Genomic DNA, 27,874 nt, shown 5'->3' on the forward strand with positions numbered 1-27,874 from the left:
TAATTTATCGAGATGCACATGTATACATAGTCTTTGCTGAAAACCCCTTTAAGGCGTCTTATAAAGCGAAAAATACGAATTTATCATCCAGTTTTAGCAGCTTGCACAGCAGTAACTATAGTTAGTGGACCCCTGGTATTGGGAACTGGTATTACTGGTTTTATGTGGATATAACCTATCTGCTTGTTACATGATTCCCGTTGTAATATACTGTGCAGCTAATTATTTCCAGTTCAGTGTAAGCTCTCAGAGGAGCATTTATGCCCTTAAGCAACATGGCTGTGCCCGGCTTCATCCGTACGAGTCACATGACACGAGGGGCCGGCAGATGTGGCTTCTCTCCAGCACTTCCTTGGACACGTTTCTAGCAGAGTGTGATTATGTCACAAGCAGCCAAGATCCAGATCAAAGTACAGAGGCGGAGGAGGTGAGGTCTGTGCTGCTGCCACAGCTTCTTCTGCAGCTTCCTGGCACTGGGGTAAGACCTGGACAATCCTTGATGCCAAGGAATTCCAGCCTGGCAACATTGTAACCATTGTGTGTAACCCTGTAATAATCTTGACCATGTTTCACCCATCAACATTGTAGTGAATCCATTGATACAATATAGATTCAGGTAGAAGGGGCTCCCATCCAAAGGTTCTTAAAGGGGCAGTCCAAGATTCAGAAAATTCCTTCCAGTGCTGCAAGAACAACAATGGAGCCTTGCAGCGCTGGGGTCCTAGGTATAGATCCAGATCCAACCCAGGACTACATCTGCAAGGAGTTTGTATGTTCTCCAGGGTTTGAGTGGGATTCCTCCCAAGGACATTTTAATAGGGAACTTAGATTGTGAGCTCCGCTGGAGATAGTGGGTGATGATAAAGTCTTCAGAATATGTCAGTTTTATATAAATGAGTAAAATAATAGTAATAATTTTCCTAATATAACGTTAAGATCGCCATGGGTCTTGTGTATTTTCTGCGCCATTGCTACATTGTGCGGATACAGACGGAATGTTCTGCGGCAGCGACTGAAAAGGCAGTCGTGATGTTAGATCGGGGATAAATAACAGCAAATGTCAGCATAGCACCAAAGGCAAAATGTAACGGCAATACAGCAAAATTCTTTAATCTGCCATCTAATGATCCAGAGAGTCTCATAATCTGGTAGCTGCTGCCGCATCTGCATTTTGTATTGTACAAGGCCAAGACCAGAAGACGGAGCAGAATGAATTACAAAACGTCTATGATTTTATTTAAATTATTATTAATAATTATATGAATGAAACGTGCTACAGCTTTCTCATAGACTTTATGTTACAGTTCCTCACTATTTTCAAGAGAAGTGCTTGCTGTCAGTGAATGAGAACTCATTCAGATGCAGTAATCCTGTCCATAGCCAGTCCTGTTCTCAGGTGAGAAGTGGATACAGTTGTATCCAGTGCAGACAATGCTCTGTGAGCTAAACAGCCCGGACTCCAGACTGATACATTGTAACAAACTAGTACAGTTGTATCCAGTCTAGACAATGCTCTGTGAGCTAAACAGCCTGAACTCCAGACTGATACATTGTAACAAACTAGTACAGTTGTATCCAGTCTAGACAATGCTCTGTGAGCTAAACAGCCCGGACTCCAGACTGATACATTGTAACAAACTAGCAGAGAGGTTTGTGTAGATGCCAATGTGTTTAGCTCACAGAGCATTGTCTAGACCAGGGATCAGCAACCTTCAGCACTCCAGCTGCTGTGAAACTACAACTCCCAGCATGCTAAATTAGGCCTTAGGAACTGCCTGCCGGATCACCTGCAAACTGATGGAATTTGTCAGACGGATCAGGATCCTGATCCGTATGACAAATGCATTGAAATGCCGGATCCGTCTCTCCGGTGTCATCCGGAAAAACGGATGCAACATGATTTTTTTTCCCCATTTTTTGCGGTCTGAGCATGCACACTACAGACCGCAATGCCGGATCCGTTTTACCGAAACACTCGGGCCGTATACGGCATTAAAGCATTTCAATGGGAAAAAAGTGTTCCGGAATTTTGGATGGAGATAAAATCGTAGCATGCTGCGGTATTATCTCCGTCCTGAAAAGGCAAATAGACTGAACTGAAGACATCCTGATGGGATTACTCTCAATTCAGAATGCATGGGGATAAAACTGATCAGTTCTTTTCCGGTATTGAGCCCCTAGGACAGAACTCAATGCCGGAAAAGAATAACGCTAGTGTGAAAGTAGCCTTACACACGACCGTGTGTCCCCCGTGGCCGCATTCCGGCCCACATATGGCGGGTCCGCAATACACGGGACACCGGCCGTGTGCATTCCGCATCACGGATGCAGACCCATTCACTTGAATGGGTCCGCAAATCCGGACATGCGGACCAGAACCAACAGAAGCACGGGCACCATGCAGTCCACAGCACGGGCACGGACAGCACACGTTCGTGTGCAAGAGGCCTTACTCGACTGTTATTATAACTGCCACAGAAGTGAAAGGAGGATTCTGGGAGTTGTAGCTTCACCTGATCCCTGGATTCCTTGGACACGTTTCTAGCAGAGTGTGATTATGTCACAAGCAGCCAAGATCCAGATCAAAGTACAGAGGCGGAGGAGGCGAGGTCTGTGCTGCTGCTACAGCTTCTTCTGCAGCTTCCTGGCACTGGGGTAAGACCTGGACAATCCTTGATGCCAAGGAATTCCAGCCTGGCAACATTGTAACCATTGTGTGTAACCTTGTAGTAATCTTGACCTTGTTTCACCCATCAACAAACTAGTACAGTTGTATCCAGTGCAGACAATGCTCTGTGAGCTAAACAGCCCGGACTCCAGACTGATACATTGTAACAAACTAGCACAGTTGCATCCAGTGCAGACAATGCTCTGTGAGCTAAACAGCCCAGACTCCAGACTGATACATTGTAACAAACTAGTACAGTTGTATCCAGTCTAGACAATGCTCTGTGAGCTAAACAGCCCGGACTCCAGACTGATACATTGTAACAAACTAGCACAGTTGCATCCAGTGCAGACAATGCTCTGTGAGCTAAACAGCCCAGACTCCAGACTGATACATTGTAACAAACTAGTACAGTTGTATCCAGTCTAGACAATGCTCTGTGAGCTAAACAGCCCAGACTCCAGACTGATACATTGTAACAAACTAGTACAGTTGTATCCAGTCTAGACAATGCTCTGTGAGCTAAACAGCCCAGACTCCAGACTGATACATTGTAACAAACGAGTACAGTTGTATCCGGTCTAGACAATGCTCTGTGAGCTAAACAGCCCAGACTCCAGACTGATACATTGTAACAAACGAGTACAGTGGTATCCAGTCTACACAATGCTCTGTGAGCTAAACAGCCCGGACCCCAGACTGATACATTGTAACAAACTAGCACAGTTGTATCCAGTCTAGACAATGCTCTGTGAGCTAAACAGCCTGGACTCCAGACTGATACATTGTAACAAACTAGCACAGTTGTATCCAGTCTAGACAATGCTCTGTGAGCTAAACAGCCCGGGCTCCAGACTGATACATTGTAACAAACTAGCAGAGAGATTTGTGTAGATGCCAATGTGTTTAGCTCACAGAGCATTGTCTAGACCAGGGATCAGCAACCTTCAGCACTCCAGCTGCTGTGAAACTACAACTCCCAGCATGCTAAATTAGGCCTTAGGAACTGCCTGCCGGATCACCTGCAAACTGATGGAATTTGTCAGACGGATCAGGATCCTGATCCGTATGACAAATGCATTGAAATGCCGGATCCGTCTCTCCGGTGTCATCCGGAAAAACGGATGCAACATTTATTTTTTTTCCCATTTTTTGCGGTCTGAGCATGCAGACTACAGACCGCAATGTCAGATCCGTTTTACCGAAACACTCGGGCCGTATACGGCATTAATGCATTTCAATGGGAAAAAATGTCGGCTCCACCATTCCGGCAAGTGTTCCGGAATTTTGGATGGAGATAAAACCGTAGCATGCTGCGGTATTATCTCCGTCCTGAAAAGGCAAATAGACTGAACTGAAGACATCCTGATGGGATTATTCTCAATTCAGAATGCATGGGGATAAAACTGATCAGTTCTTTTCCGGTATTGAGCCCCTAGGACAGAACTCAATGCCGGAAAAGAATAACGCTAGTGTGAAAGTACCCTTACAACCGTGTGTCCCCCGTGGCCGCATTCCGGCCCACATATGGCGGGTCCGCAATACACGGGACACCGGCCATGTGCATTCTGCATCACGGATGCAGACCCATTCACTTGAATGGGTCCGCAAATCCGGACATGCAGAACAGAACCAACAGAAGCACGGGCACCATGCAGTCCACAGCACGGGCACGGACAGCACACGTTCGTGTGCAAGAGGCCTTACTCGACTGTTATTGTAACTGCCACAGAAGTGAAAGGAGGATTCTGGGAATTGTAGCTTCACCTGATCCCTGGCCTAGACAACATTCTGTGAGCTAAATACATCAGCAGCTGCACAGATCTCTCTGCTAGCTTGTTACAATGTATCAGTCTGGAGTCCGGGCTGTTTAGCTCACAGAGCATTGTGTAGACCGGCTACAACTGTGCTAGTTTGTTACAATGTATCAGTCTGGAGTCCGGGCTGTTTAGTTCACAGTGTCGGGATTCAAAACCGTGACCAGCCACATCCCAGGCGGTAGCCCTGCTTAGGGCTCTTTCACACTTGCGTTGTCCGGATCCGTCGTGTACTCCATTTGCCGGAGGTGCCCGCCGGATCCGGAAAAACGCAAGTGAACTGAAAGCATTTGAAGACGGATCCGTCTTCAAAATGCGTTCAGTGTTACTATGACAGCCAGGACGCTATTAAAGTTGCCATAGTAGTAGTGGGGAGCGGGGGAGCAGTATACTTACAGTCCGTGCGGCTCCCGGGGCGCTCCAGAATGACGTCAGAGCGCCCCATGCGCATGGATGATGTGTCCATGTGATCACGTCATCCATGCGCGTGGGGCGCCCTGACGTCACTCTGGAGCGCCCTGGGAGCCGCACGGACGGTAAGTATACTGCTCCCCCGCTCCCCACTACACTTTACCATGGCAAACAGGACTTTAGTGTCCTGGGAGCCATGGTAACCATTCAGAAAAAGCTAAACGTCGGATCCGGCAATGCGCCGAAACGACGTTTAGCTTAAGGCCGGATCCGGATTAATGCCTTTCAATGGGCATTAATTCCGGATCCGGCCTTGCGGCAAGTGTTCAGGATTTTTGGCCGGAGCAAAAAGCGCAGCATGCTACGGTATTTTCTCCGGCCAAAAAACGTTCCGGTCCGGAACTGAAGACATCCTGATGCATCCTGAACGGATTTCTCTCCATTCAGAATGCATTAGGATAAAACTGATCAGGATTCTTCCGGCATAGAGCCCCGACGACGGAACTCTATGCCGGAAGAAAAGAACGCAAGTGTGAAAGAGCCCTTACTAGGCTACCATCCTCTCTGGACATTCCTCCCTGAAACCTATTATGTAACCTCAGTCTTGCCAAGCCTTGCTCATCACCCTTGATTCCCCACACCTGGTACTTCCCTATATAAGTCCAGCCCCTTGCACTCTAGCTTGCTGATTATTGAGCTCCTGAGCCTTGATCAAGCTGCTCCTCATCTGCTGCTCTTGCTACTACTGGAAGTCCACTGCTGACCAGGAATTGCCTACCGACTACTCTTCTGCTTTGTCCCTACCTACTGAACTGCTACCACCGTTGCCATCCGGATTGTCTGACCACGCTTACTACCGCCTGCCCTGACCCACCGCCTGCCTACCGACTACGCCTCTGCCAGACTTCCTGCACCTACTACCTGCCTGCGGTCCTTGCCACCGGGATCCACTCCTACCTCCAGCCAGCGGTCCTCTGACTCAGGTAAGCCTGTAGGACTGTTACAGAATAATCAGCCACACTATGGAGTCCGCAATGGCCACTCTGCGTAAGCAGGTCTCCGAACTTCAAGAATTTGGTACTGCATATCAGGAGAAATTTGCCCAGCTCCAAGGCGTAGTCCAAAGCCAACAGAGGGAGATTATTGAACTACAGAGGCAACTCCTGGACGTCCGCGGCGCGCCCGCAGACACCCGCATGCCACTCCCATCAAGATTCAGCGGCGACCGACGCCAGTATCGGGGGTTTCTAAACCAATACAGCATCTATTTTCAGATGTACCCGGCCCCCTTCACCACCGAGAAAAAGAAGGTGCTATTCTTGGTCAATCTCCTGACGGATGAAAACCTCTGCCTGTACTGTGGGGAGCCGGGTCATTTTGCCATCAAATGTCCTCATAAGATCCGAAAGACTATTGCCGTCATGGAGCTAAAGGAGCAACCACAGACTCCAACCCCGCCAGCAGCCCCTGAAAATAACAACACGGCGGCTCATGGATCCCACTTCATCGTCCCCATCCTCATCGACATTGAGGGGTGACAACTCCCCTGTTCAGCGATGTTAGACTCCGGGGCGGGAGGCAACTTCATGGACCTAACCTTCGCCCGCGAAAAGAACATTCCATTGACAATCAAGGCAGCGCCTGTTGACCTGGAAACCGTCGACGGATCCTTACTCTCCTCGGGGCCAGCCACTCACGAGACCACCGAACTACAACTCCTCATAGAACCAGATCACCGTGAAAAGATCCACTTCTCGCTTATCGCCTCCCCGAAGTTCCCAGTGATCTTGGGCATCCCATGGTTGGCCACCCACAACCCCTCGGTGGACTGGGAAACCCGCTGCATACGATTCCCGTCCGAGTTCTGCTCGCTAAATTGCTCCCACAAACCCGTCCTTCCACCCGAAGACACCACCATCTCAAAACTATCCGTCAAGGATCTGCTACCCCCTCAATACCGCGAGTGACAGGATGTCTGCGACAAGAAAAACGCAGACAAGCTGCCACCACACCGACCCTACGACTGCCCTATAGAACTGTTGCCCGGGGCCGAAATACCCTTTGGCAGTATCTACCCCCTCTCAGAGCCTGAACTCAAGGCTCTGAAAGAGTACCTGGACGAGGACCTGAGGAAGGGGTTCATCCGGCCCTCCACCTCCCCCGCGGGAGCCCTCTTTTTCTTCGTAGAGAAAAAATACTCCTCCCTGCGTCCCTGCATAGACAACAGAAAGCTTAACGACATAACCGTAAAAAAACGGTACCCGCTCCCACTGATTTCAGAACTCCTTGAGAGACTCCAGGCAGCGAAGATCTTCACTAAACTTGACCTTCGAGGGGCCTACAACCTCGTCCGAATCCGCCCTGGGGACGAATGGAAGACCGCCTTCCGGACACGTTATGGTCATTTCGAGTACCTGGTCATGCCTTTCGGACTCTGCAATGCTCCCGCCACCTTCGAGCACTTCATTAACGATGTCCTCAGGGACATGCTGGATCTGTTTGTAGTCGTTTACCTGGACGACATCTTGATCTTCTCTGAAGACCTCGAGCAGCACCGTGAACACGTCCGCAGGGTACTGCAGAGACTCCGACAGAACTCTCTCTATATCAAGCTAGCGAAATGCGAGTTTGAGCGAACCACCACTCAGTTCCTCGGATACATCATCTCCCCAGAGGGCCTAAGTATGGACCCGGGGAAGGTCCAAGCTGTGATGAACTGGCCCGTTCCGAAAAACGAGAAGGAGATACAAAGATTCATTGGCTTCGCCAACTTCTATCGGAAGTTTATCCGGAACTTCTCAAAGGTCATAGCACCAATCACCCAACTCACCAAGAAGGCAGTCCCCTTCTCCTGGACACCCGAGGCCCAGGAGGCCTTCACCAAGTTGAAACTCCTCTTCACTTCTGCCCCAATCCTAATCCACCCGAACCCCGAGCTCCTATTTACAGTCGAAGTGGATGCATCAGACTCAGCGGTGGGGGCATTTTTGTCACAACGGACAGGGGAGAGGATGCTATTACACCGTGCGCATATTTCTCCCGCCAGATGCCCCCCTCCGAGAAGAACGATGACATCGGGAACAAAGAACTACTGGCGATCAAGGATGCCTTCTCCGAGTGGAGACACATGCTGGAGGGAGCCACCAACCCCATAATCGTACTAACTGACCACAAGAACCTCAAGTTCATCCGCAGCGCTAAGACTCTCAGCCAGACAGGCCAGATGGAGCCTATTCTTTTCCCGCTTCAACTTTCTCATTACCTATCGCCCCGGATCAAAAAACAGAAAGGCTGACGCCCTCTTCAGAATGTTTTCCGAGCCCTCACAGAGTAACAAGGGCCAAAATAACATCTTACCCGAGAGAAGGGTCGTAGGGGCCACCTACTCTAAAGAACTCCTGGGCACAATCAAAGAAGGATACGAAAATGACCCCTTCCTCGCCCACCCCACAGGGAATATCAGCCTTACGTTTAAGAACGGTCATTGGTTTCATCAGGACCTACAACTATATGTACCAGAAACAGCACAGCTCAAAGTGCTCAAACTTAACCATGACTCCAAGCTGGCCGGCCATTTTGGCACAAGAAAGACCCAGGAGCTTCTCTCCCGCTCCTTCTGGTGGCCAACATACAAGGAGGACATCAATAGGTACATCTCCTCGTGCACGGTCTGTGCCCGCAATAAGACTCCTCGTTCCTCTCCCGTGGGTCTGTTACAACCCCTCCCTATTCCCTCCCGCCCCTGGGGCTGGATCTCCATGGACTTTGTGGTAGACCTTCTTCCTTCAAAAGGGATGAACACCATCCTGGTCGTGGTCGATCGTCTCACCAAGATGGCCCATTTCATCCCCTACAAAGGCATACCCACAGCCAAACAGACGGCCGATCTTATTCTCAGAGAGGTCTTCAGGTTGCATGGGATCCCGGACGACGTGGTCTCCGACCGAGGCGTACAATTTGCCTCAAAGTTCTGGAAAAACTTCTGCCTGGCGCTCGGGGTTAAAGTGAACCTGTCCTCCGCTTTCCACCCTCAGTCAAACGGGCAGACTGAAAGAACTAATCAGACCCTAGAGCAGTACCTACGCTGTTTCAGCTCCCACCTGCAGGATGACTGGCTTGACCATCTCCCTACGGCCGAGTTCGCCTACAACAATGCTGAGCACAGCTCAACCAAGCACAGCCCCTTCTTTGCTAACATAGGCTTGCACCCGGTGTTCATTCCCCACCTGCCCGTCGCCTCCACCCTCCCAGCAGTGGCCGAACGCCTAACAACCCTACAGGAGGCACAAAAGAACATTATAGACAACTTCCAGCTCGCCCAGAGGTGCTTTAAACAGGGAGCAGACAGACGTCGCAAACCCACCCGGGCTTCCATGTGGGAGACAAGGTGTGGCTGTCCACCAGGAACCTCAGATTGAAGGTCGCCTCCAAAAAGTTGGCCCAAAGATACATGGGTCTGTTCCGGATCACCGCGGTCATGTTCCGGCTCGACCTTCCGGACTCCATTAGGGTGCACCCTGTCTTCCATTGCTCACTCCTCAAGCCATACGTGGAGAACACCTTCACAGGCCGCCACTCGCCCCCTCCACCACCCGTGAGGGTACAGGGTGAAGAAGAATACGCTGTCGCAAAGATCCTCGACTCTAGGATCCACCGGGGAAGACTACAATACCTAATTGGGTGGGAGGGTTACCCTCCCGAGGATAACTCCTGGGAGCCAGAAGAAAATGTCCACGCCCCCAGACTGGTAAAAGAGTTCCACCAACGGCACCCCGGTAAGCCTGCCCCTGCGGTGCCCGGAGATCACCTTGGAAGGGGGGGAGTACTGTCGGGATTCAAACCCGTGACCAGCTACATCCCAGGCGGTAGCCCTGCTTAATAGGCTACCGTCCTCTCTGGACATTCCTCCCTGAAACCTATTATGTAACCTCAGTCTTTCCAAGCCTTGCTCATCACCCTTGATTCCCCACACCTGGTACTTCCCTATATAAGTCCAGCCCCTTGCACTCTAGCTTGCTGATTATTGAGCTCCTGAGCCTTGATCAAGCTTCTCCTCATCTGCTGCTCTTGCTACTACTGGAAGTCCACTGCTGACCAGGAATTGCCTACCGACTACTCTTCTGCTTTGTCCCTACCTACTGAACTGCTACCACCGTTGCCATCTGGATTGTCTGACCACGCTTACTGCCGCCTGCCCTGACCCACCGCCTGCCTACCGACTACTCTTCTGCTTTGTCCCTACCTACTGAACTGCTACCACCGTTGCCATCCGGATTGTCTGACCACGCTTACTGTCGTCTGCCCTGACCTACCGACTACGCCTCTGCCAGACTTCCTGCACCTACTACCTGCCTGCGGTCCTTGCCACTGGGCTCCACTCCTACCTCCAGCCAGCGGTCCTCTGACTCAGGTGAGCCTGTAGGACTGTTACACACAGAGCATTGTCTACACTGGATACAACTGTGCTAGTTTGTTACAATGTATCAGTCTGGAGTCCTGGTTGTTTAGCTCACAGAGCATTGTCTAGACTGGATACAACTGTACTAGTTTGTTACAATGTATCAGTCTGGAGTCTGGGCTGTTTATCTCACAGAGCATTGTCTACACTGGAAACAACTGTACTAGTTTGTTACAATGTATCAGTCTGTGGTCCGGGCTGTTTAGCTCACAGAGCATTGTCTAGACTGGATACAACTGTACTAGTTTGTTACAATGTATCAGTCTGGGGTCCGGGCTGTTTAGCTCACAGAGCATTGTCTAGACTGGATACAATTGTATCCACTTCTCACCTGAGAACAGGACTAGCTATGGACAGGATTACTGTCTCTGAATGGAAACAAGAATGTTTTCAGTCACTGGCGGCAACAAAAATAGATCAGGTCACAGCAGCAGATTGCGTAGTAAGATAGTATTGTGGAATTTCTTCCTGGAGGCGTCAACACATAGGCCTCTTTCAGACGAGCGCGTCTTGTGCGGAAACCACGCTGTCAGCGGGTGTTACCGCGATTCTCAGTTCTGGGCACTGCTTGTTCCGCAGGAGTGCACAGCATTATAATGATTCATAATGTAGTCTGTATAATTCAGCAGATATAGGTCATGCAGAGACACATAGCATTATGAATCATGTGGAGCGTGATTTCGATACAGGCCTCCCTCGTCTGAAAGAGGCCTTACAAGCGAGTTTAACATACACTTAAGGGCTCATGCACATGACTGCGGTCCGCAAAAAAACAGATCCGCAAAAAAATGGATGACGTCCGTGTGCATTCCATATTTTGCGGAACAGAACAGCTGGCCCCTAATAGAACTGTACTATCCTTGTCTGTTATGCGGACAATAATAGGACATCTTTCATTTTTTTGCAGAACGGAAATATGAACATATGGAAATGGAATGCAGACGGAGTAACTTCAGTTTTTTTTGCGGACCCATTGAAATTAATGGTTCAGCATACGGTCTGCAAAAAAACGGAACGGACACAGAAAGAAAATACGTTCGTATGCATGAGCCCTAAGCGTGTATTCACATCACTCAAACTCTCTTCTTCTGATGGATCAGAAGAACGGAAAGCTAAACGGTCATGTGAACTCAGCCTAAGCTGGCCATACACATTAGATACCTATCAGTCAAACCCGCCGATTTTAATAGGACTGGCCTAAGGGTGGCTGCTCATGATGCAGATTTAGGGCTCGTTCACACAAACGTTTTTTTTTTTTTTGCATTCCGTATACGGGCCATATACGGAACCATTCATTTCAATGGTTCCGCAAAAAAACGGAACACATATGGAATGTACCCCGTATGTCTTCCATATCCGTTCTGTTTTTGCAGGACCATCTATTGAAAATTTTATGCCCAGACCAATTTTTTCTATGTAATTACTGTATACTGTATATGCCATACGGAAAAACTAAACGGAACAACGGATCCGTGAAAAACGGACCGCCAAACACTGAAAAAGCCATACGTTCATATGAAAGAGTCCTTATCTGCAGAAAATCCACATGAAATCCATGCCAAAAACACACATAATTCTGCACTATTTATGACGTTTTTGATGCAGTTTTTGTTCTTTTTTTTTTTTGCGTTTTTGGTGCGGATTTGATGCGGATTTACCATAGATCTCACCCTGCCATTGAAAACTGAAGTCTGCACAAAAAAATGCAACAACTGACTAGCAGGTTTCAAAATTTGCACGGCCGGTCAATTTCTGCACCTAAGAAAAAAAGCTAAGCGTACAGGAGATTTGTCTAATGTCATATACTTTGCTGGTACTTTATTATGCTGCAGTTTTTCCACAGGAAAATCCCTGCGGAAAAAAAATATATAATCTGCATCATGTGAAGGTAGCCTTAAGGCGCATTTACACGCGTTGACCAAGCAGGCAATTATCGGGAAGAGATTGTTCCATCCTGACAACTGCCTGCTCATCAGCAGAGGTGAGAGCTACATTTCCATGCAGCGATCACCTTCACTGTTTGGGGCCATCGCTCATCCTCATACTGATTTTTTTCCATTTTCAGGCAGCAGGTCGCTGTTCACACAGCACGATCTTCCGCCCAGAGATTAAGGCCCCTTGCAGACGAGAGTTCCTCCCGCAGCGAGTCCGCAACGCAGCTCCCGGCCTGACCTCCCAGCACATGGCATTATATTGATTTATGATGCTATGTAACCCTTACAGTTCTGGAATGTATTGCATAACACTGGCAGCATTATATATCAATATAATGCTATGTTTCCTTTAGGGAGGTCAAGCCGGGTGCTGCGATGCGGACTCGCTGCGGGAGGAACGCTCGTCTGCAAGGTGCCTAAGACTTATTGTATGCATCAGCGATGAATGAGCATTTTGCTGGCACTTTTACACAGGCAGAATATTGAGAATGAACATTCATGCTAACGTTCGTTTCCGATAATTGGCCTGACAATTGTGTAGTGTAAATCTGCCTTTAGGCTATGACTACACAGAGACATGTGTCGCTGAAAAGTCGCGCAACATTTTTTGTAATGATAGTCAATAGAGTCATATTGCGACATGCTGCGACTGCAATTGCGACAGATGCAAAAAATCCATCCGAGTTGGATTTTTGTTCGACTGTTGCGTCGCAGTGCGACCCCATTGACTATTTACATTACAACACTCGTACCAGTACTGCCTTCTCTTCAGCAGTGTAGCTACGGTTACAATATTGTCCGTAGAAATGTGCCAGTGAGAGCAGAGTGCCATCATACGTGCCAAGCACAGCAGTACCCCTATGAGAAAACATGCATCTCCTGCGTGGTCACAGATGTCAGGGATTCTGACCTGCTCTAATGACGCCATATCAAACTTTGTATGCCGCCGGATGTAATACAATGTGCAGATGACATTGCCTTAGCCGTTCTTTTCTATATTTGTAGCTCTTCACACTGCAGTGATAATATTCTGGCAGCAGGGGGAGGCGCTGAGCAGGAGAAGACCAAGAAGTCTCAGGTAAGTGAAGCTTTCATTTCTGTACAATCCTGGACTGTCCTGTGACTATTCAGCGGAGACACACATATACAGTACAGAGCAAAAGTTTGGACACACCTTCTCATTCAAAGAGTTTTCTTTATTTTCATGACTATGAAATTGTAGATTCACACTGAAGGCATCAAAACTATGAATTAACACATGTGGAATTATATACATAACAAACAAGTGTGAAACAACTGAAAATATGTCATATTCTAGGTTCTTCAAAGTAGCCACCTTTTGCTTTAATTACTGCTTTGCACACTCTTGGCATTCTCTTGATGAGCTTCAAGAGGTAGTCCCCTGAAATGGTTTTCACTTCACAGGTGTGCCCTGTCATGTTTAATAAGTGGGATTTCTTGCCTTATAAATGGGGTTGGGACCATCAGTTGCGTTGAGGAGAAGTCAGGTGGATTCACAGCTAATAGTCCTACTGAATAGACTGTTAGCTGCTTTTTTCTTGCCATAATACAAATTCTAAGTAAAGAAAAACGAGTGGCCATCATTACCTTAAGAAATGAAGGTCAGTCAGTCAGCCGAAAAATTGGGAAAACTTTGAAAGTAAGGGCTATTTGACCATGAAGGAGAGTGATGGGGTGCTGCGCCAGATGACCTGGCCTCCACAGTCACCGGACCTGAACCCAATCGAGATGGTTTGGGGTGAGCTGGACCGCAGAGTGAAGGCAAAAGGGCCAACAAGTGCTAAGCATCTCTGGGAACTCCTTCAATACTGTTGGAAGACCATTTCAGGGGACTACCTCTTGAAGCTCATCAAGAGAATGCCAAGAGTGTGCAAAGCAGTAATCAAAGCAAAAGGTGGCTAATTTGAAGAACCTAGAATATGACATATTTTCAGTTGTTTCACACTTGTTTATGTATATAATTCCACGTGTTTATTCATAGTTTTGATGCCTTCATAGTCATGGAAATAAAGAAAACTCTTTGAATGAGAAGGTGTGTCCAAACTTTTGGTCTGTACTGTATATGAAATACATAAGAAAAAATCACGTCAAGCTCAGAATCATCATTTGAAGCGGGCAGCGTCATCCCAGGAGCAGGGATAAGGAAGAACCTGTAATTCTATGGTTATATTATTGGTTTCCTTAGGATGGACTATAAGAAGATAGCCGATGATGTCTCCCAGACGATTCGATCGTACAGCCAGGATACGTCTGGATGGAAAGTTGCCAAATCTACAGTAAGTATCTAGATTCTCTGGCCATGGATACTGGACATTTTCTATTCATCCCCTTTATTTTCCTTCTATTTTACTTTCCATCTTTTAATCCCCCCTTTATTTTTCTTGTGCATTTTCTTCCTTTATCTTCCTTCACTTTCCTTATCCTACCCTTCAAACCCTCTTTCCATTACTTTACCATTATGTTTTCCCTTTTCCCATTTGTCATTCGTTCATCTTCCCCTTCACAACCTTTCTTTCCCATCCCTTGTTATCCTTTTGTAATTTCCTTCACTTCCCTCTCCTTATCCTGTTGTTCTTTCCTTTCCTTGTCATTTTCTTTCCCATCCTTCTGTTTGTCACTTTCCTTTCCAGTCTGTATGTCATTTCCCTTTCCTTCCCTTCTGTCATTTCCCTTTCCTTATCTTTTGTAATTTCCCTTTACTTCCATTTCCAGTCCTGATTTTATTTCCCTTTCCTTCTCTTTCTTATCCATTTGTCATCTTCCTTTTATTTCCTTCCGTTCCAATTTGTATTTCATCCTCTTTTCTCATTCTTCTTTCATTTCCATCATCTTCCTTTTACCATTGTTAGGTCATTTCCCTTTCCCGTCATTTTGACATTTTCTTTTCCTTCCTTTCTTTTTTCCCAACCTTCCATTGATTTTTCTTCTCTGGTCTAATCCTTTTGTCATTTCCCTATATTCCTCTTCACTTTTTCCATACTTTTAATTTCTATTACCCTCTCTTTCCTTATCTTTTTGTTGTTGTTTTTTCTCTTCTCTTCCATTATCATTTTGTCCTCCACCTTCCCAACCTTCTGTCACTTCCCCTTTCTTCCTCCCCAATCCTTGTATAATTTCCTTTTCCTAATCTTTCCCATTTTTCAGAGCTTTATGTTCTTCTTCCATTTTTCCAGGCTTGTCATTTCTATTTCCTTCTCGTTTCTACTGTATTTCTTTCTCATCTTTCTGTAATTTCCTTCTTTTTGTCCTTCCACCTTCCTCCTCTTCCCCTTCTCATTCTTTTTTCTTTTCTTTTTCTTCCTTTTCCACACCCATCTTATCTTACCCTTTATTTACCTTTAATAACAGATAAATCCTTTGTCCCTTTCAGAAAAATATCACTATTTCATGGAAACCATCCAACGAATATCCAGGAAATATGTAAGAAGCAAAGTGAAAAAATATAGAAAAACCAGCAGAGAAATGGTGTCCTACATAGCGCATCCCTGACATCCCCATAGCACAGGCATGCTCAACCTGCGGCCCTTCAGTTGTTGCAAAACTACAACTCCCATCATTCCCGGACAGCCTAGAGCTATCAGCCTACAGAAGGCATGGTGGGAGTTGTAGTTTTACAACAGCTGGAGGGCTGCAGGTTGAGCATCCCTGCCATAGCGCATCCCTGACATCCCCATAGCTCATCCCCATGCTTAACCTCCCACAAAATCCATCTGATATCAACTTGCTAAAAATTCTGTTCAGCCAGAGTTGTTGTACATCTACCTAGCTAGGCAGTATTTTTTTTAAAGGGTTTTCAGGGGCGGGAAGGAAAAAACAAAATATTTGAAAAGCAGAGCTGCAGTACCACTGAACACCACCAGGTGGTATAGAAACACACTGTCTGACAATGTTAGACCTCAAAGACTATATACCAAGTCATCTAATTACCCTGGCCAAGACAAAGTGGCTTGTGGGCGTTCCCTTGCCCAGCACAATGGGGCAAATGCACTGCCAGCCCCCTCCCAGCTATGCCCCCGATACACAGTGATGTGATATAATATGGATGATATATGGATTTTTAAATCTTTTTGTATATAATGATCCTGTTTTTCTAAAAATGCAGATATCGTGGAGAAGGAATAATTGAAGGCGTCCCCGAAAAAGTTATTCCTTTTATGTATCTTGCTAAATACAGATCGAAGTGGGACTCCGCCCTGAAATCCTATTCCATTCTTGAAGAGGTTGACGAGGTAATACACGATGTGCTGATATCTTGGTATGACTGTGTCAGGATAGCCCTGGGGGCTTTTATAGGGCCTGGACTGTTAGGCCCGACACCCTCATTGATGCCACAATCGCTATTGATCTTGGCATCACAAAGGTTAAACATATTCTGTGAAAATGATGCAATTGTGGTTGCCTGCAGCCACCACTAGAGGGAGCTCAGGAGCCTAGTGCATACTGGTTATACATTGAACTCAATGATAACACAGTATGCAGTAAGCTCCTCAGCTCCCTCTAGTGGGGGTGTTAAGAAATTCACTTAAGAGCGCTACTAATGCGGTGTTTTCTCCTGAAGGACACTTTCATCTGTCACTGTATCACACACAGTCATGGGATGGGGCTCATCTCACCGAGAGAATTTGTGGACTTGATTCATATCAGGCGGTATGATGGTGGAGTAGTCACCACTAATTGTAAGTATCAGTTCTAGTCTATGCTTAGTACTTCCTCTTTGGGTTTCTGTTGTCACACATAGGACTCATCATCTAATAGGTTATTACAGGTTTTAGATTTGCAATATGCAAATATGACACCAATTTTCCTACAAGATCCGCAGCAGAAGTCTGAGGCTCATGCCCTGCATTTCTCGGAGTGCCTCGGATCTGCACAATCCACATTCATACGCACGGGATGCAGATTGCTATGAGAATTGAAGCTGATTTTAGGTGCAGAATCTGTGTCGAATTCGTATCCAATTTCATATGAACAAACCCTGACATACTGTACTTTGTGTATCAATTACTCACCATTTTCAAGATCTCTGATTACTGTCAATGAATGGGAATGCTCCAGATAGGTTTTTAAAGGGGTTATCCAATACAAAAAAAAAGCCCCCCCCCCCCCATATTCCGGTCCCCCCATGTTGAATATACTTACCCGGGTCCCCGCTCTCTGCGCCACTCCTGGTCCCCGCACTGCTGCTGCTTCTCCACGTGCACGGATGAAAACATCCGTTGTCGGCAGGGGATAAGCCAATGGCAGACGATGACAGGGACAAGCCTCACAGGTGACGCTAGGGAGGCTCATCCCCGTCTGCCATTGGCTCCCCCACCCAACACCGGATGTTTTCATCCGTGCACTGGGAGAAGCAGGAGCGGCACAGGGAGCAGGGAGCCAGGTAAGTATATTCATTGTGAGGGGCCCGGCATATGGGTGGGCTTTTTTAAGTATTGGATACCCCCTTTAACATTATAGTCAATGGGCAACTATGCAAGTGGAGGCGATGAGATTATAAGAGGTTGTCCCACTAAAAATATTCTACATTCATCAAAACAGCCCCTGGATCTGAATACTTTTGTAATTGCATGTAATAAAAAATTTTGCATAGCCGCTGAGCTATTCAATAAAATGTACGTGTACAGCGCCACCTGCTGTTTGTTTTACTCATTTCTCTGAGCAACGGGCTGAGGTAGTTCAACTGCCTCCAGCCATATCCCGTTAGAAGCTGTGAGACTTAGGCCCCATTTACACGACTGTATTCTTGCTCAGCATCCGATGCACATTTTTTGTGTCTCGCACACGGACCAATTCATTTCAATAGGGCCCCAAAAGAGGCGAACAGCACACCGTGTGCTGTCAACATCCGTATGACCATTCCGCGGCCCCGCAAAAAAATAGAACACACCTTATTCTTGTCTGTTTGGCACACAAGAATAGACACTTACATTGAATCCACACAAAAAACGGATGCAACACAAACGTAATCCTAATTTTTTTTGCAGATCTGAGTTTTGCAGACCGCAAAAGACATGCGGTCGTGTGAATGCACCCTTAGAGGAAGGGAGCTGCAGCAGGAAAAACGTGCCCCTTGAGCTGTGATAGGGAGAAAAATGCAGTAGAAGGGACACACCCTGAGCTGTGATAGGGAGAAAGCTGCAACATAAAGGACACTTCCCCTGAGCTGCCAGCTTGAAATAAATCTAGCAGAATAATTGGAGCAATGACTGTGGAGATCTCTGGATCCATGTGAGGTACAGGGCTGGTTCTAGATTTGTTAGAAAAAGGTTGTTCATGCATTATATGATGTCTGATTTTCATTTTTTACATTAACCACCTCAGCCCCCAGTGCTTAAACACCCTGAAAGACCAGGCCACTTTTTACACTTCTGACCTACACTACTTTCACCGTTTATTGCTCGGTCATGCAACTTACCACCCAAATGAATTTTACCTCCTTTTCTTCTCACTAATAGAGCTTTCATTTGGTGGTATTTCATTGCTGCTGACATTTTTACTTTTTTTGTTATTAATCGAAATTTAACGATTTTTTTGCAAAAAAATGACATTTTTCACTTTCAGTTGTAAAATTTTGCAAAAAAAACGACATCCATATAGAAATTTTGCTCTAAATTTATAGTTCTACATGTCTTTGATAAAAAAAAAATGTTTGGGTAAAAAAAAAATGGTTTGGGTAAAAGTTATAGCGTTTACAAACTATGGTACAAAAATGTGAATTTCCGCTTTTTGAAGCAGCTCTGACTTTCTGAGCACCTGTCATGTTTCCTGAGGTTCTACAATGCCCAGACAGTACAAACACCCCACAAATGACCCCATTTCTGAAAGTACACACCCTAAGGTATTCGCTGATGGGCATAGTGAGTTCATAGAACTTTTTATTTTTTGTCACAAGTTAGCGGAAAATGATGATTTTTTTTTTTTTTTTTTTTTTCCTTACAAAGTCTCATATTCCACTAACTTGTGACAAAAAATAAAAACTTCTATGAACTCACTATGCCCATCAGCGAATACCTTGGGGTCTCTTCTTTCCAAAATGGGGTCACTTGTGGGGTAGTTATACTGCCCTGGCATTCTAGGGGCCCAAATGTGTGGTAAGGAGTTTGAAATCAAATTCTGTAAAAAATGACCTGTGAAATCCGAAAGGTGCTCTTTGGAATATGGGCCCCTTTGCCCACCTAGGCTGCAAAAAAGTGTCACACATCTGGTATCTCCGTACTCAGGAGAAGGTGGGGAATGTGTTTTGGGGTGTCATTTTATATATACCCATGCTGGGTGAGAGAAATATCTTGGCAAAAGACAACTTTTCCCATTTTTTTATACAAAGTTGTCATTTGACCAAGATATTTATCTCACCCAGCATGGGTATATGTAAAAAGACACCCCAAAACACATTCCTCAACTTCTCCTGAGTACGGGGATACCAGATGTGTGACACTTTTTTGCAGCCTAGGTGGGCAAAGGGGCCCATATTCCAAAGAGCACCTTTCGGATTTCACTCCTCATTTTTTCCTGAATTTGATTTCAAACTCCTTACCACACATTTGGGCCCCTAGAATACCAGGGCAGTATAACTACCCCACAAGTGACCCCATTTTGGAAAGAAGACACCCCAAGGTATTCCGTGAGGGGCATGGCGAGTTCCTAGAATTTTTTATTTTTTGTCACAAGTTAGTGGAAAATGATGATTTTTTTTTTTTTTTTTTTTTTTTCATACAAAGTCTCATATTCCACAAACTTGTGACAAAAAATAAAAACTTCCATGAACTCACTATGCCCATCAGCGAATACCTTGGGGTCTCTTCTTTCCAAAATGGGGTCACTTGTGTGGTAGTTATACTGCCCTGGCATTCTAGGGGCCCAAATGTGTGGTAAGTAGGTAAATGACCTGTGAAATCCGAAAGGTGCTCTTTGGAATGTGGGCCCCTTTGCCCACCTAGGCTGCAAAAAAGTGTCACACATCTGGTATCTCTGTATTCAGGAGAAGTTGAGGAATGTGTTTTGGGGTGTCTTTTTACATATACCCATGCTGGGTGAGATAAATATCTTGGTCAAATGCCAACTTTGTATAAAAAAATGGGAAAAGTTGTCTTTTGCCAAGATATTTCTCTCACCCAGCATGGGTATATGTAAAATGACACCCCAAAACACATTCCCCAACTTCTCCCGATTACGGAGATACCAGATGTGTGACACTTTTTTGCAGCCGAGGTGGGCAAAGGGGCCCATATTCAAAAGAGCACCTTTCGGATTTCACAGGTCATTTTTTACAGAATTTGATTTCAAACTCCTTACCACACATTTGGGCCCCTAGAATGCCAGGGCAGTATAACTACCCCACAAGTGACCCCATTTTGGAAAGAAGAGACCCCAAGGTATTCGCTGATGGGCAATGTGAGTTCATGGAAGTTTTTATTTTTTGTCACAAGTTAGTGGAATATGAGACTTTGTATGAAAAAAAAAAAAAAAAAAAAAATAAGCATTTTCCACTAACTTGTGACAAAAAATAAAAAATTCTAGGAACTCGCCATGCCCCTCACAGAATACCTTGGGGTGTCTTCTTTCCAAAATGGGGTCACTTGTGGGGTAGTTATACTGCCCTGGCATTTTCCAGGGGCCCTAATGTGTGGTAAGTAGGTAAATGACCTGTGAAATCCTAAAGGTGCTCTTTGGAATATGGGCCCCTTTGCCCACCTAGGCTGCAAAAAAGTGTCACACATGTGGTATCGCCGTATTCAGGAGAAGTTGGGGAATGTGTTTTGGGGTGTCATTTTACATATACCCATGCTGGGTGAGAGAAATATCTTGGCAAAAGACAACTTTTCCCATTTTTTTATACAAAGTTGGCATTTGACCAAGATATTTCTCTCACCCAGCATGGGTATATGTAAAATGACACCCCAAAACACATTCCCCAACTTCTCCTGAGTACGGCGATACCAGATGTGTGACACTTTTTTGCAGCCTAGATGCGCAAAGGTGCCCAAATTCCTTTTAGGAGGGCATTTTTAGACATTTGGATACCAGACTTCTTCTCACGCTTTGGGGCCCCTAGAATGCCAGGGCAGTATAAATACCCCACATGTGACCCCATTTTGGAAAGAAGACACCCCAAGGTATTCAATGAGGGGCATGGCGAGTTCATAGAAATTTTTTTTTTTTGGCACAAGTTAGCGGAAATTGATATTTTTAATTTTTTTCTCACAAAGTCTCCCGTTCCGCTAACTTGGGACAAAAATTTCAATCTTTCATGGACTCAATATGCCCCTCACGGAATACCTGGGGGTGTCTTCTTTCCGAAATGGGGTCACATGTGGGGTATTTATACTGCCCTGGCATTCTAGGGGCCCTAAAGCGTGAGAAGAAGTCTGGAATATAAATGTCTAAAAAATTTTACGCATTTGGATTCCGTGAGGGGTATGGTGAGTTCATGTGAGATTTTATTTTTTGACACAAGTTAGTGGAATATGAGACTTTGTAAGAAAAAAAAAAAAAAATTCTGCTAACTTGGGCCAAAAAAATATCTGAATGGAGCCTTACAGAGGGGTGCTAAATGACAGGGGGGTGATCAATGACAGGGGGGTGATCAATGACAGGGGGGTGATCAATGACAGGGGGGTGATCAATGACAGGGGGGTGATCAGGGAGTCTATATGGGGTGATAACCACAGTCATTGATCACGCCCGTGTAAGGCTTCATTCAGACGTCCGGATGCGTTTTGCGGATCCGATCCATCTATCAGTGCATCCGTAAAAATCATGCGGACATCTGAATGGAGCTTTACAGGGGGGTAATCAATGACAGGGGGGTGATCAATGACAGGGGGGTGATCAGGGAGTCTATATGGGGTGATCACCACAGTCATTGATCATGCCCCTGTAAGGCTTCATTCAGACGTCCGGATGCGTTTTGCGGATCGGATCCATCTATCAGTGCATCCGTAAAAATCATGCGGACATCTGAATGGAGCTTTACAGGGGGGTAATCAATGACAGGGGGGTGATCAATGACAGGGGGGTGATCAGGGAGTCTATATGGGGTGATCACCACAGTCATTGATCATGCCCCTGTAAGGCTTCATTCAGACGTCCGGATGCGTTTTGCGGATCGGATCCATCTATCAGTGCATCCGTAAAAATCATGCGGACATCTGAATGGAGCTTTACAGGGGGGTAATCAATGACAGGGGGGTGATCACCACAGTCATTGATCATGCCCCTGTAAGGCTTCATTCAGACGACCGGATGCGTTTTGCGGATCCGATCCATGTATCAGTGCATCCGTAAAAATCATGCGGACATCTGAATGGAGCTTTACAGGGGGGTGATCAGGGAGTCTATATGGGGTGATCACCACAGTCATTGATCATGCCCCTGTAAGGCTTCATTCAGACGTCCGGATGCGTTTTGCGGATCCGATCCATCTATCAGTGCATCCGTAAAAATCATGCGGACATCTGAATGGAGCTTTACAGGGGGGTAATCAATGACAGGGGGGTAATCAATGACAGGGGGGGGATCAGGGAGTCTATATGGGGTGATCACCACAGTCATTGATCATGCCCCTGTAAGGCTTCATTCAGACGTCCGGATGCGTTTTGCGGATCCGATCCATCTATCAGTGCATCCGTAAAAATCATGCGGACATCTGAATGGAGCTTTACAGGGGGGTAATCAATGACAGGGGGGTGATCACCACAGTCATTGATCATGCCCCTGTAAGGCTTCATTCAGACGACCGGATGCGTTTTGCGGATCCGATCCATGTATCAGTGCATCCGTAAAAATCATGCGGACATCTGAATGGAGCTTTACAGGGGGGTAATCAATGACAGGGGGGTAATCAATGACAGGGGGGTGATCAGGGAGTCTATATGGGGTGATCACCACAGTCATTGATCATGCCCCTGTAAGGCTTCATTCAGACGTCCGGATGCGTTTTGCGGATCCGATCCATCTATCAGTGGATCCGTAAAAATCATGCGGACGTCTGAATGGAGCTTTACAGGGGGTTGATCAATGACAGGGGGGTAATCAATGACAGGGGGGTGATCAGGGAGTCTATATGGGGTGATCAGGGGTGATTAGGGGTGATCAGGGGCTAATAAGGGGTTAATAAGTGATGGGGGGGGGGTGTAGTGTAGTGTAGTGGTGCTTGGTGCTACTTTACTGAGCTACCTGTGTCCTCTGGTGGTCGATCCAAACAAAGGGGACCACCAGAGGACCAGGTAGCAGGTATATTAGACGCTGTTATCAAAACAGCGTCTAATATACCTGTTAGGGGTTAAAAAAAACACATCTCCAGCCTGCCAGCGAACGATCGCCGCTGGCAGGCTGGAGATCAACTCTCTTACCTTCCGTTCCTGTGAGCGCGCGCGCCTGTGTGCGCGCGTTCACAGGAAATCTCGCGTCTCGCGAGATGACGCGTATATGCGTGACTGTGCGCAGCGCTGCCACCTCCGGAACGCGATCCTGCGTTAGGCGGTCCGGAGGTGGTTAAAGGGGTTTTCCAATGACTAATATAGAAAATTAAAATCATATAGTACATAGCAATCTCTTTCTAATAAAGCTAGAACCAGCCCTGTAACTCTCATGGATCCAGAGATCTCCACATTCATTGCTCTGCTAGATTTATATAAAGCTGACAGCTCAAGGGGAGTGTCCTTTCTGCTGCAGCTCAGGAGGCGTGTCCATGCTCTCCCTATCACAGCTTAGGAGGCAGTTGAAGGATGAAACTGAGCATGTGCGGCCATCTCTGTGAGCAGGACAAAGAAATAAGAGACAAACAGCAGGTGGCGCTATACAGATCCATTTTACTGAATAGCTCAGTGGCTATGCTACATTTTTTATTACATGCAATTACAAAAGTATTCAGATCCAGGTGCTGGTTTGAAAACAGAAGAGTATTTTTCATAGGACAACCCCTTTAATAATTGGATAATTCTTTAAGGGTCCCATGATTAAGGGAGATCTTGGAGATATACTGTCCATACTGGAAGTAGAAAACACACTGAAGAAAGACTGTACATGTGACAGGAGATCCCACTCCAGTCTGGGGTCTGCAGATTCGGACTGTAACCCTGCCACATGCAAATGATTTACTTCTTGTCAGGCCTTGTCATTTTCTTTAGTTTTTTCATTGGAAACAAATTTTATTAGAAATTATAAAAAAAAAACAAAGACCTGAAATACACGGCGAAGATAAGGGGAGAGGAGAGGAGGGAGATGCAGCTGCAGTTACCTTCAGTGAAACAGCATGAAAGGGAGAGAGTGGAGGAGACAACCGATTGGCTGACAGTAGTGTTTACAGGAGTATCTTAACACCCGGCATGGACAGAGATCGGGTTTGCCTTAGATATGGCTGTGCTCGTTATTAACCTCCGTGTATAATTGTATTGTTTGCAGCCATCAGTGTGGAGTACGACAAGTGCCCTGTAAGCAGCTCCCCTGTTCGTGGCTTCAATAACCCATGCGGATACGTCTGTTCACCTTTACCTGAGTGAGTGTATTAGTAAAATGAATGATTTCCTCTAACTTTTTATAAAAATTATAGCTATATTATATCCCCACTATTTGTAGAGTGGGTACCATGGACACTTATCCTCTGCCCTATCAATGTACTTAACATCTTGGTGTTATCGGCTGCTTCCTTGAAAAAACAGCGCCGCTCCTGTCCGCAGGTTGTATGTGGTATTGCAGCTCAGCCCCATTCACTTCAAGGAAGCTACCCATTGACAGATGTGGCACTGTTTCTTGAAGAAACTCCAGAATACGTAACCTCTTAGTGACCACCAGTACGCCTTTCTACTGCGGTCACTAATGGGCCTTAGGCCCCTTTCACACGGGCGAGAATTCCGTGCGGGTGCAATGCGTGAGCTGAACGCATTGCACCCGCACTGAATCCCGACCCATTCTTCAATGGGGCTGTTCAGATGAGCGGTGATTTTCACGCATCACTTGTGCGTTGCGTGAAAATCGCAGCATGTTCTATATTCTGCGTTTTTCCCGCAACTCAGGGCCCATAGAAATGAATGGGTTTGCAGGAAAATCGCAAGCATCCGCAAGCAAGTGCGGATGCAATGCGATTTTCACGCATGGTTGCTAGGAGATGATGTTAGTTAATTGATAAAAGTCAATTTACTGTATTATTTTGCATTATAACATGGTTATAAGGGAAAATAATAGCATTCCTAATACAGAATGCTTACTGAAATGTTGCTTTAGGGGTTAAAAAAAAAAAAAAAATAACTCACCTCATCCACTTGATGGCGCATCTTCTTTCTTCTTCTTCTTTCAGGACTTGCAAAAGGACCTTTCATGACGTATTCAAAGGTCCTTTGGCAGGTCCTGAAAGAAGATGATGATGATGTCGGCTGCGAGAGGTGAGTTAATTTTTTATTTTTTAACCCCTAAGCCACATTTTAGTAAGCATTCTGTATTAAGAATACTATTGTTTTCCCTTATAACCATGTCGCGTGACACATGTTGCAGTGTAATTGTGCCCTATGTTGTCGTCGTGTAGCCCTAGCCTAAGCCCTGCACGGGTCACCTGTGCAGCGGGGTCCCAGCTCTCACATGAGAGCCTCTCTCTTGCTCTAACAGCCCAGACTGGCAGGTGTGCCAATCCAGACTGTTTAACTCCTCACATTCTGCGGCCAATGTCGCCCAAGCCCCCCCTTCCCCCCGCATGTAAGTGGTGACAGAGGGAGCGGGCTCCCTCTGTCTCCCATCGGCACCCCGCAAATGTGAAGGGAGGTTGCCAATATGTGTGGAGGCCAGCTAGGGCCTGGTACAGGCCCCAAGCCTGTCTTGAGTGTTTTCCTGCATTAGAAAGTACAACCTGTTCCGCAAAACATAAGCCCTCATACAGCTATGTGACCGGAAATATAAAAAAGTTATGGCTCAAGGAGAATAGGGAAGAAAAATGAAAACGCAAAAATAAAAAAACCTCCGGTATCCTAAGGGTTAAAAACTCCACCTTGTCCCGCAAAAAACAAACCCTCATACAGCTACACAGACAGAAAAATAAAAAAAGTTATAGCTCTTGGAAGGAGACGATAAAAAAGGAAGAAAAACGCTTGGTCAGTAAGGCCCAAAACAGGCTGGTCACTAAGGGGTTAAAGAGAAGCTCCTCATGAGAGCCATAGGTATACTTGGGGTAGAGGTGGGCCCTAATACCTGGAACCCCCCTTTCTAAGCCATCTATAAGAAACAACTTAAAGCGAACCTTTCACCTGGATTTCACTTAATAAACTATTACCAGCGACTGAGCCGGGTGTCAGTTACAGTGCTTAGAGGCAGGGTTAGGGCAGGGGAGTTACAGCCCGGAGTGAGGGAAGGGCTACCCCCTTGACTTCTAGCGTGACTGCAGGAGCTGGAGACGAGGACTTTATAAGTCGTTTTTTTCATGAATATACATCGCAGGAAAGCGGCACAAGAATGCATTGAAACAGAATGAGGATAATCTATAAGGTACTGGTAGTAGTTTATTAAGTGAAATCCAGGTGAAAGGTTCGCTTTAAGTTCTTAAAATTCTTTCTGTTTCCACCAGGGGGCGCTCACTGCACATGGATTGATTACAAAATGGGAGCAGAATAAATTCCTTTTCAGTGAGCTCCCCCTAGTGGTTGCTGCAGGCAGACAGAATTTCAACATCTGTTTGAGGAGAAGTTGGGGATTTGGAGCTCTGATCCTTATAGTGATTGTTTAGATTAAATAAAGTTATATTATAGGTACTTTTTTTTTACTTTAACCACCTCCATTAACCCTTACAATCGCAAACCACTAGGAATATAAGTTGTTAACCCCATTTACCAATCATCAAACATTCTCCATGGTGTACGCTAACTGCATGGAAACTCCCCATGAAATTCCTTTTCCCCCCCAGGAGCCGTATATGTAACTGTATACAAATTGGGCCCCCTAGTGGGGGACTTAGGCAGCTAAGATTTAACTACTGTATGTGTGTTGGGGGAGCAATGCTTGCTTTTTTTAAGGTTCTAATGATTAGAATTATGATTTTTATTTTATTTAATCATTATTCAGGAACCCGGCACATTCCAGGCTGGTTGTGCTTATTCAGCCGAATCTGGGAGGTTTACTGCCGCGCTCCGTGGTGGAATCGGCTTTACCCAGTAATGTCGTCGGCCTCATCAATGACGCTCGAGAAGGAATAAAAACACTTTTACAAGGATGACGAGAATTAATAAAAAATTGCTTCTATTATTTAATACCGAATAATACTGTTTACCTTGATTCCTGAAATACTTTGGGGCGATGATTAGTTCAGCATGAAATTAAAAAAGGAAATTAATAAAAAGCCCCTTTCGTGTGCATTAATAATGTGAAAACCCTTTAAAAAAAATCTTATTTCTTATTCTGGAAAGTGGATTGGTCGTCGTGGGCCAGTTGAATGGCCCCCAAGGTCTCCCGATCTGACCCCCTTGGACTTTTATCTTTCGGGTCATCTTAAGGCAATTGTCTATGCTGTGAAGATACGAGATGTGCAGCACCTGAAACTACGGATACTGGAAGCCTGTGCTAGCATTTCTCCTGTGGTGTTGCTATC

The 27,874-nt window shown here is 46.0% G+C and overlaps 1 protein-coding gene across 7 annotated transcripts; it reads left to right on the forward strand.

Moving 5' to 3' along the window:
- Positions 1-350: 350 nt before the first annotated feature.
- STARD6 (StAR related lipid transfer domain containing 6) lies at positions 351-27,691 on the forward strand. 7 transcript variants are annotated; one of them, XM_040421025.1, is made up of 8 exons: positions 351-478; positions 13,294-13,366; positions 14,495-14,585; positions 15,680-15,729; positions 16,412-16,538; positions 16,868-16,985; positions 24,712-24,805; positions 27,352-27,691. In XM_040421025.1, the coding sequence occupies exons 3-8, from the start codon at positions 14,496-14,498 to the stop codon at positions 27,500-27,502; spliced, it is 630 nt and encodes a 209-aa protein (XP_040276959.1). In that variant the 5' UTR covers positions 351-478; positions 13,294-13,366; position 14,495; the 3' UTR covers positions 27,503-27,691. The 7 variants fall into 7 exon arrangements, with proteins under 7 accessions (XP_040276959.1, XP_040276960.1, XP_040276956.1 ...); XM_040421022.1 differs by having other exon boundaries at positions 352-478; positions 13,294-13,367; positions 14,490-14,585; XM_040421021.1 differs by having other exon boundaries at positions 352-478; positions 13,329-13,367; positions 14,490-14,585.
- The last annotated feature ends 183 nt before the right edge of the window (positions 27,692-27,874 follow it).

The sequence above is a fragment of the Bufo bufo genome, chromosome 2 (assembly GCF_905171765.1).
Source record: "Bufo bufo chromosome 2, aBufBuf1.1, whole genome shotgun sequence".
Lineage (NCBI taxonomy): Eukaryota > Metazoa > Chordata > Amphibia > Anura > Bufonidae > Bufo > Bufo bufo.

What these genes read in the sequence shown, in the direction of transcription:
- STARD6 (XM_040421025.1), top strand. Translation starts at nt 14,496, where the DNA reads ATGGACTATAAGAAGATAGCCGATGATGTCTCCCAGACGATTCGATCG. An exon ending in AACGAATATCCAGGAAATAT is followed by an intron (nt 15,730 to 16,411) that starts GTAAGAAGCAAA and finishes CTAAAAATGCAG; the next exon opens with ATATCGTGGAGAAGGAATAA. An exon ending in TGGAGTAGTCACCACTAATT is followed by an intron (nt 16,986 to 24,711) that starts GTAAGTATCAGT and finishes TATTGTTTGCAG; the next exon opens with CCATCAGTGTGGAGTACGAC.